This window comes from Aegilops tauschii, chromosome 2, assembly GCF_002575655.3.
Source record: "Aegilops tauschii subsp. strangulata cultivar AL8/78 chromosome 2, Aet v6.0, whole genome shotgun sequence".
In the NCBI taxonomy this organism is placed as follows: domain Eukaryota; kingdom Viridiplantae; phylum Streptophyta; class Magnoliopsida; order Poales; family Poaceae; genus Aegilops; species Aegilops tauschii.
The window spans coordinates 619,355,869-619,365,735 of NC_053036.3; the positions used below are offsets into that span (position 1 = coordinate 619,355,869).

General features: G+C 45.4%; 2 protein-coding genes across 3 annotated transcripts; one reads left to right on the plus strand and one right to left on the minus strand.

Moving 5' to 3' along the window:
* Positions 1–3,112: 3,112 nt before the first annotated feature.
* LOC109740094 (G-type lectin S-receptor-like serine/threonine-protein kinase At1g11410) lies at positions 3,113–5,398 on the plus strand. Its single transcript, XM_020299125.4, has 6 exons — positions 3,113–3,349; positions 3,501–3,697; positions 3,767–3,977; positions 4,067–4,304; positions 4,596–4,746; positions 4,856–5,398. The coding sequence occupies exons 1-6, from the start codon at positions 3,298–3,300 to the stop codon at positions 5,141–5,143; spliced, it is 1,137 nt and encodes a 378-aa protein (XP_020154714.1). The 5' UTR covers positions 3,113–3,297; the 3' UTR covers positions 5,144–5,398.
* A 169-nt stretch (positions 5,399–5,567) lies between these two features.
* On the minus strand, positions 5,568–8,722 carry LOC109740095 (exocyst complex component EXO70A1). 2 transcript variants are annotated; one of them, XM_020299127.3, is made up of 3 exons: positions 8,412–8,722; positions 6,013–7,602; positions 5,568–5,927 (listed from the first exon to the last, which is right to left on the minus strand). In XM_020299127.3, the coding sequence occupies exon 2, from the start codon at positions 7,366–7,368 to the stop codon at positions 6,025–6,027; it is 1,344 nt and encodes a 447-aa protein (XP_020154716.1). In that variant the 5' UTR covers positions 7,369–7,602; positions 8,412–8,722; the 3' UTR covers positions 5,568–5,927; positions 6,013–6,024. The 2 variants fall into 2 exon arrangements, with proteins under 2 accessions (XP_020154716.1, XP_020154715.2); XM_020299126.3 differs by having other exon boundaries at positions 5,568–7,602.
* Positions 8,723–9,867: the final 1,145 nt, after the last annotated feature.

A 9,867-nucleotide genomic window follows, 5' to 3' on the forward strand; every position in this document is an offset into this window, starting at 1 on the left:
GCATCTACATACCCTTGTAGATCGCGAGCGGAAGCGTTCTAATGAACGGGGTTGATGGAGTCGTACTCGCCGTGATCCAAATCACCGATGACCGAGTGCCGAACGGACGGCACCTCCGCGTTCAACACACGTACGGAGCAGCGACGTCTCCTCCTTCTTGATCCAGCAAGGGGGAAGGAGAGGTTGATGGAGATCCAGGAGCACGACGGCGTGGTGGTGGAAGTAGCGGGGTTCCCGGCAGGGCTTCGCCAAGCACAAACGGGAGAGAGAGGTGTCACGGGAGGGAGAGGGAGGCGCCAGGGGCTGTGGTGTTGCTGCCCTCCCTCCCCCCACTATATATAGGTCCCCTGGAGGGGGGGCGCCAGCCCTGGAACCCACCTACATGGGGGGGGGGGGCGGCGGCCAAGGGGGAAGGGGGGTGGCTTCCCCCCCTCCCCAAGCCAAGTGGGGCGCCGCCCACCCCTAGGGTTTCCAACCCTAGGCGCAGGGGGAGGCCCAAGGGGGGCGCCCCAGCCCACTAAGGGCTGGTTCCCTTCCCACTTCAGCCCATGGGGCCCTCCGGGATAGGTGGCCCCACTCGGTGGACCCCCGGGACCCTTCCGGTGGTCCCGGTACAATACCGATAACCCCCGAAACTTTCCCGATGGCCGAAACTGGACTTCCCATATATAATTCTTCACCTCCGGACCATTCCGGAACTCCTCGTGACGTCCGGGATCTCATCCGGGACTCCGAACAACTTTCGGGTTTCCGCATACTAATATCTCTACAACCCTAGCGTCACCGAACCTTAAGTGTGTAGACCCTACGGGTTCGGGAGACATGCAGACATGACCGAGACGCCTCTCCGGTCAATAACCAACAGCGGGATCTGGATACCCATGTTGGCTCCCACATGTTCCACGATGATCTCATCGGATGAACCACGATGTCGAGGATTCAATCAATCCCGTATACAATTCCCTTTGTCAATCGGTATGTTACTTGCCCGAGATTCGATCGTCGGTATCCCAATACCTTGTTCAATCTCGTTACCGGCAAGTCTCTTTACTCGTACCATAATGCATGATCCCGTGGCTAACTCCTTAGTCACACTGAGCTCATTATGATGATGCATTACCGAGTGGGCCCAGAGATACCTCTCCGTCATACGGAGTGACAAATCCCAGTCTCGATCCGTGTCAACCCAACAGACACTTTCAGAGATACCCGTAGTGTACCTTTATAGTCACCCAGTTACGTTGTGACGTTTGGCACACCCAAAGCACTCCTACGGTATCCGGGAGTTACACGATCTCATGGTCTAAGGAAAAGATACTTGACATTGGAAAAGCTCTAGCAAACGAACTACACGATCTTTGAGCTATGCTTAGGATTGGGTCTTGTCCATCACATCATTCTCCTAATGATGTGATCCCGTTATCAATGACATCCAATGTCCATAGTCAGGAAACCATGACTATCTGTTGATCAACGAGCTAGTCAACTAGAGGCTCACTAGGGACACGTTGAGGTCTATGTATTCGCACATGTATTACGATTTCCGGATAACACAATTATAGCATGAAATAGACAATTATCATGAACAAAGAAATATAATAATAACCATTTATTATTGCCTCTAGGGCGTATTTCCAACATTCTTATATAGTCCGTCGGATAGGGAGTCATGGGCCTGGGCTTAGGCCCATGACCGAGTCGACGCACCCCGGGAAGGGAGTCGTCTTTCCCGGAGAAGGGGTCACACACCCGTGAAGGGGGTCGACGCATCCCAGGAACACAAACAGCCCACGGTCCAACGTCTCGGATAGTGGCGCATCTGTTAACGACTCATTAATTAATCTCGGATTAATTAACCGTTCTTGACCGGTGAAAATAAGCTTTGGCTCGGCTCATTCCTGTAACCTGCGGCGCGCGCGTGTCGTGGCGAGGCATGCGGCGGAGGAGGAGAAAAGCGCGTGTACAACTCCTCTTCCCAAGCTCCCAATGACATGTGGTAGAGCAGCCCTTATAAAGGGATCTCACTCTTCTTACAATAGCAATATGGTACGAAAACTTCTCACCACTTGACATGCACCTAGTGGGCCTTAGAGATTAACCAGGGGCCTAAGCCCATCTATAATCCAACATTATTTTGTTATGATCCATTGGCAACTATGGTTTCTTATTTATGTGAGGTTACTAAAAAACATTATAGACATGTTACTTAATATACGAGTTACACATTTTTAGCCATATATTATTGCCATTTTTTTAGAGGATACATTACTGCTACTTGTTTGTATTGACCCCAGCGATGTTTTATCCTGGCTTCGCCCATGTTGAGAAAGCTTCAGCGAGACGGATGATACCCTCAGTATAAGGGAGACATAGCGTTTGAACTCGTCTCGGGCTGCCCTCGCCCACCCGGGTCATCCTACACTAGGCCATACACTAGACCATGCCCGATGCCCGCTGTGCTAGGTCGAGGGGAGGTGATGGTGGGCAACGGGCAGCACCGAGGCCTCCTGTCTGGCGACGAGTATCTCGCCAGCGATGAACGGGAGGAATCCGCCGCGTGTAACCGCGACCACTCGCCAGCTCTTCGTCGCGGCATATCAAGGGTGACAAGAATGCTAGTAGGCTTATTTAGTCCTTAGACGTGGGATTTATGTAGGCCGTAGAATCTTTTTTTAATACTGCGTTGGCAGAGTCTCGAACTCAAGACCTCTTGGCTCGGATACCGTATTGAATTTATGCTCCAGCTAGTTGCTTCAAAAGTCCTAACTGGTGGAGAGAGGGGGGCAATATATTTCGACAGCTACAAGATATACAGATTTGCACGTTTGACTGGAGTGATCCAGGACTAATCGTTTGCAGTTAATTTTGTATGCCTTTGTCCCCGTCGAATCATCTTCTTAACCAACCAGTGCCATTCAACCCTCTCTTATTACGTGTATAAGTACATCTTCAGAAACCGCGTGTTTGCAGGTGGCATGGGCAGGCAGTTTATCCTGCAGTAATTAAATAGTGATGCCATAGACAAGTGCGGCGCTCACCCGAGAAGTTGGACCGGATGGGAGGTGTCAAGCAAGCAAAGTCTATCATGTCCATGGTCATGTAGAGCTGACAGTTTTTTAATCATCACGCCACCCACATCTAGTTGACTAACTGCTTCTGATGGGGAAAATTGTGCATTGTCAACGCCTTGGCTCGCAAAACCGCGCAATTTCCTCCCTGACTTGTATCCCACTATGCGAGCTATAAAGGCCATACTGATTAGATTGTGGGGTACGAACGGAATTCCCGATTAGCAACATGGTTTTCTGCGTAGTTGGATGCGTGTCGAGGTTCATCATCAAGAAAATAGGTGATCAATGGGTTCTAAATTCATTCTTTCATGTGTCTGAATGATTTTCGTTTACATATTACGCTTCTTTTTCTCCTGACCAACAGTGAACAGTTCGATTTGCATAAATAGCTATCAATTGTTTCACATCAATCTTTCGGCCAAACTGCAGGCACAAGGAGAATACAAGGAAGGCCACAAGGGGCCATTGAAGAAGCTAAACCATTTGCAGACGAAAACGCATTTGAAAGCAATTCACTGAAAGGAGCAGTTCTGAGCTCACCTTTGATTGAGTTCAGCACAGTTCTTTCAGCAACAAACAATTTCAACGACAAGCTTGGCGCTGGTGGATTTGGTCCAGTTTACAAGGTAGGGTTATTCAAACTTCCACATCTCTTGTTCCAGCAATGTCATCGAGCTCTGATTTCATACTTTCAGGGGAGACTACCAGATGGCCAGGAAATCGCTATCAAGAGGCTGTCGAACAGCTCCAGTCAGGGATCAGAAGAGTTCAAGAACGAGGTGACTGTTCTGTCCAAACTGCAGCACCGAAACTTGGTTAGGCTTTTTGGTTGCTGTGTTCATGGAGAAGAGAAGATGCTGGTGTATGAATACATGCCTAACAACAGCCTTGACTCTTTCATCTTTGGTAAGCTAAATTTATCAGATGAACGGTGTGAATCTGATAGCAGTGAGCCTGTAACTGAACTTGTCTGCTTGATGGCAATTTTTTATCAGATGAAACTAAGAGATCAGTGTTGGGTTGGAAATTGCGGTACAATATCATTCAGGGGATAGGGAAAGGGTTACTGTACCTTCATCAGGATTCCACGCTGAGAATTATCCATAGGGACCTGAAAGCGAGCAATGTTCTGCTTGATGATGATTTCATCCCCAAGATATCTGACTTCGGCATGGCGAGAATTTTCGGTGAATATCAACGTCAAGCCCTTACTCACCGAATCGTTGGAACCTAGTAAGGCTGCTTTTTCCCTTTTGTTCACTCACTACAAGTTTCTGAAGCAGATTTTCACTCAGTACAAAATACAAATGGATAGGGCCTCACAGAAGAATAAATTGAACAGGAAAGTCTATAATATAAGCCGAATTGTCATGACCTGCTTCTCAAAATTGGATGATAATTTTGACTTGCACCATTAATGCCTGCACACCTTTTAGAATTAAATTGGGCCCACTAGTTGACAATTCGGCGGTACAAGAAGTTCCCTGGCTGCAGGCTAATGTTCTAAAATCTGTGGAAATGCAGTGGCTATATCGCCCCGGAGTACGCGATGGAGGGAAAATTCTCCGAGAAATCCGACGTCTTCAGTTTCGGCGTGTTGATCCTGGAGATTGTGTGTGGCCGTAGGAACAGCTCCCTCATTGATCACGAGTGGTCAATGAACCTCGTGGGCCACGTACGACAGCCTGCACTGTCTTCTCCAATCTACCATTTTGCTGTTGAACAACTTATTAATAATCATTTCATCATGCATTCCATCATTCTTGCTTGGCTCCAAATTTCAGGCATGGACGCTGTGGCAGGAAGGCAGACCCTCAGAGCTCATCGACGCGCTGATGGGCACCACATACTCTAAGGACGAGGTCTGGAGGTGCATCCAGGTGGGTCTCCTGTGCGTGCAGGAGCTGCCGGGCGACAGGCCGGCCATGCCTCTCGTGCTCAGGATGCTGTGTGGCGACGTCGAACTTCCCGCTCCGAAGCGTGCCGCGTTCTTCGTCGGAAGAGCTCCTGCCGACGACAAGGATACCGAATCAGGGAACCACTTGACCTATACTGAACTGGAAGGCAGGTAGACAGATTTCGGAGTGCGCCCTTGGCTCAAGTTGCTGATGTTTGTGCCTGTGCATATATACTACCAAAGATGGTGTTTCAATGTGACTGTTCTATTGCTCTTCCTGTTACCTGTAGTGCTTTTCAAAACTTATTGCCACTGCTTCTGTTTTCGGTATGAATCTACTTGTAATTTGTGAGCAGTATGTATATTTGGGATATTGATTGTATATAGTTATGTAAATGATTGGAATAATTTTATTTTTGTGTTCTGTTGTTTTTGTTGCTGTATATTCTGTTGTTCTGTAGGATAAACTGTGATGTTTGGGCGAGCAGACCATGTTGGGCCGGTGTGAGCTGCGGCATTGGAATGATAATAGGCATGAAAGTAAGGAATGAAGGAGCCTGCAAACAAGCACATGAGTGCTCGGTGGTACAAAATTATATGCATGGAATGAGCTGATTAAACGTCAAATGTGCAACAAAGTGGCAGTCTGTGCAACTTGCGAGTTGATAACAGAACAGTGAAGGGTACCCAAATAATGCAATCATGTACTATGTAACCTATCTGAACTCAGGAAACCAGAAATCCAACACATGAGAGATCCAATTATAAAAGAGCAAAAGTGAGATGGTGGGGCGAGAAGGGAGAGATATGTGGAGTGCTTTATTCGCAAGTTCGGCTATTGGCCAATATCAACACAACAGGGTTTGTACAACAAAATTTTGATCCTCATGATGTGTCGGTGCAGTATGTAGACACCACACCAGTATAGACAGTTGTCCGTGCCTACTGCTCTCTGAAATCTGAATCATTGATCAATATATAAGCACAAAATATATTACAGATGTACATGTACGCTAGTACTCCATTTGTGTGTCTGCTACTTACCGCTGACCCTTGTTAACCTTCAAACAAGTCTAAAACATCATTCTCTATCTCGTCAGGAGTATACTTTACATACTCGCTTTCATTATTCCCCAGATAGCAGCCGTACCTTTCTAAATATGTGCGATAAGCGGTAAGAACTTGCTGCAATATAATTAACCGTAAGTGTTGTCTAAGTTGAGGATCGGGCACTTTCCATGTTGTTTGGACCCTGGTTATTTCTCCGAATGCCGAATTGAAATTCTTTATGCCTTTTCTCATCCAATGACAGAGAAATCCTGGCCTGAAAAGCACATCATAATCACTCACGGCGTGATCACTCAAGTGAGACAGAGCTCCAGTCCATGATGCTCGAAGGTAAGCTGTCCCATACTGTTCTACCCGTACGACAAGCTGTTGGTGGTTGTCGTTCCCCATGGACATACTCAGATCGGAAGACCCTAAGCCTTTAAGCACATGCATTGCATTATTCATCAGGAAAATGTACCTCAGGCGCTCGTCCTTGTAAGATTCAGCGTTCTCCTCAAACTTCAGCTGCAAGCGTGCGAGCAGAATGCGCACATAGCATTCCCAAGGACTCTTGGTTATCTCTGCGCCCTCCTCCTCCTCCTCCAGAATGGGTAGTAAGATAAGATTGACCGTGTCACTGCACTCAGTGAGTTGTTCGACAAAACCCATGACATGTCGTGTCAATGGCAGGATATCTCCATCAAGTACTATATTTTGGCATGGTTTAGGGTTAGAACATACATTCAGGAACTCCATAAGGAGACTTGATGCTTCTTCCCCAAGCTTATCGAGAAGCATACTGGCCTGCTCACTGATCACACCCTTGGCATCACCAGACAAGAGGACATTTATACTTCGTTGAAGCTTTATCAATTCCTCATGCATCTGTAGAAGTAGGGGTACTTTATGATGTTGCTGGTCATACACTTTGACATTTGTCATCATACTTCCAACTGCGAGCAATTGTCCAGTACACCGCGTGGTGGCTCTGGCAAAACAATCTTCCTCCACCTTACGATCACATCCGAAAATCTGAGCGCAAGAGTTGCGTTCTTCAGGGAGGACTGTGCTGACAAAGACTTTGAGTGCTTGGATCCACATTTTCTGATTCTTCTCATAAAGCTGCATGCTGCATGCACCGTTAGTAGTTGTTGCTGCTGGGTTGTTGTAGCTTTTTTGCTCAATCTGAACACTGAGCAAAGAAAGGAATTGCATTAACATGTGGTGGCGTGTTTCTCCGTAATCACGACATATGTTTGGTGCATGGCCAACAAGGATCATAAGCTCAGCAATCTCCTTTAGCAAGATTGAAGCTTCAGGGTCAATCAGATACATGTGTACTTTCTCCATGTACACAGGACCTCTGCTATATCCAGTACCATAACTTCGGCTCTCACCACTAGGACTTGTGGAAAATGAGGAGATGCTGAGATCTTCCAAAGTGGGGATTGATGAAAACGAGAAGGATCATATAAAGGGGGCAATGCACTCGTGCAGTGATTCTTGGAGACTGCTAGGGGGGTGTAAATATGTGCCCGAATTGAGAACTTGGCGGAAGTGATCCTCAAGGTGTACCATGGCAGCCTGCAGGAGAACTAAGCGGTTAATTCAAGTACTTCCTGGATAACTCGCACATGACCAAATTTTGCTGAATTAGCATAGTTTTATGAGCTTGAAGATATAAGTGTGGTAGGTTAGTTTCTAGGGAAATACTCAATTAGTGAGATTGTGGCATTGAGAAAAATAGATGTGTTAGGTCAACTGCCTGACCGATAATATAGTATGTTGTTAAAGAAGTCGCTGTGAACAAGAATTCGTCATATGTTCAAATCATAATATCTGCTAGTAGCACTGGAAGTATTAAAATCAACCCTACAGATTGAAGAACATATATGTTAAAATGGAGCAGACAATTCCAGTTAGGGAGATGCCTCAGTGTGCAGGGGCTTCTTGTGCACCGGTGCACGCAATCAGATCCCGGTTCACATCTTTGAAAGCTCTTACAAAATCTGGAGAAAAATATGTCATGGATAATATTGTCATCTAACAAAACTACATTTCTTTCCGAGTTATTTTTTATTTGTATTTGAATCATTGTTACATCATAGTTTTATGCTGCGTCATGTAGTAATTTTCTTCTCAGATTTGCTTTCCCCATCTCACAACTACTTTTCAAGATTTATATGTTTGAGAGATGTCTCTCCATTACTGTAATTTTCTCATACAACACAACATTTGCTGAAACAAGAATACTACTCCCAATTCTGAACTTTCTACCTTCAGAAGCTATACTCGATTTGCCAAATTGAGCGTCAGATTCAGATATCAATGAATAATGATACTCCTACATGAATCTACTACTACCAGAAGTGAGGCTGGACAGTTAGGTTTACCTGTAAGGCGATTTCGGCGCGTCGGGCGTAGAGGCCGCCACCACCTGAGCAGAGGGAGATGAGGTCCTTGACCGCCGCCACAAGACCAGCCGAGTAGGAGACGACGCCGTGGCTGTCCTCGACGGCCGCGCCCCGAGATGCCCACCTCCTTACGGCCTCATCGGCGGCCTCCAGCCTCCGGAGGCCGAGGTCGGCAATGGAGTCGTCGGTTCCCGGCGGCTGCGACGCCATGTTGCCCGTCGCAGGTTAGTGCTTGCTGTGGCAGCGTTGCAGATCTCCGCCTGAGAGTCGAGACGAAGTAAGTCGCAAGAAGCGCGTGCACAAGTCAAAGTCAACGTCAACACGAGGAGAGACGTGGGCGGACTTTGCAGCCTTGCAGCGACAGCCAGTGGAACATTTTTCATTTGTGTGGAGGTTTTTTCTTCTTTTTACTATCAATATGACCATGCGTTGCAACGGATCAAAAGTAAAATAATACTTGTTCACAAACTTGAAAAGAAAACACTCTAGTTTTGATATACACATATCACTAAAAATTGTTTCACTCAAAATATATTCCTCAGGCTGAGGATATGGTTGGTTTCAAGATACTAAAGATTTTCTGCAAATTGAAGCAAAAAAGTGGGTTATTATTGCAAAAAAGTCACAACTTATCTCATAGTTGTTAGATGCGAATCTAATGTTCAGAAATAATGGATGACAGACGCACCATCATCATCAACTGAGTCTTTTATAGGAGTAGAGATATTAAACCAATGCTCGGCCGGTTTCCAAATTACGCTAACCCCAACGCAGAAGTTTTCTAGTACATTACTCCCTCCGCTCCTTTTTACTTCACGTATTAAATTTGTGTCAAGTCAAACTTTACAAAGTTTGGCCAAAATTATATTAAAAAAGTATCAACATCTACAGTACCAAATTTATATACTATGAAACTACATTTCATAGTGAATCTAACTATATTGGTTTAGCATTGTAAATGTTAATAATTTTTCTGTAAGTTTGGTCAAAGTAGAGGTACTTTGACTTCGGACAAAACTTATATGCGGAATAAAAAGGACTGGAGGGAGTACAAAAGAATCAATGTAGGTGAGGTTTGAGAGCTCCCAGTAATCACTCTTAGATGTTTACCTTGCGATAAATACTTATTACTACTCCTTCCGTTCCTAAATATTAATTTTTTTAGAGATTTTAATATGACTTTATACGTAGCAAAATGAGTGAATCTACACTCTAAACTACGTCTATATACATCAGTATATAGTCCATGTTTAAATCTCTAAAAAGACTTATATTTAGGAATGGAGGGAGTACTTATTTAAAGAATATAAATTAATTACTTAAGCACAGTGATTTTAGAATATACATCCGTATGAAGTATATTTTGCTTTCGGTATTTGTTGACGGTGCTCGGTGAAGTTTACTTTGATCTAAAGCATGCTGAATGAAATTTGCT

Excerpts from the sequence above, each read along its gene's own strand:
- LOC109740094 (XM_020299125.4), top strand. The coding sequence starts at position 3,298 with ATGGTTTTCTGCGTAGTTGGATGCGTGTCGAGGTTCATCATCAAGAAA. Across the intron at positions 3,350-3,500 it reads GTTCATCATCAAGAAAATAG|GCACAAGGAGAATACAAGGA; the intron begins GTGATCAATGGG and ends GCCAAACTGCAG. Across the intron at positions 3,978-4,066 it reads CCTTGACTCTTTCATCTTTG|ATGAAACTAAGAGATCAGTG; the intron begins GTAAGCTAAATT and ends ATTTTTTATCAG.
- LOC109740095 (XM_020299127.3), bottom strand. The coding sequence starts at position 7,368 with ATGGAGAAAGTACACATGTATCTGATTGACCCTGAAGCTTCAATCTTG.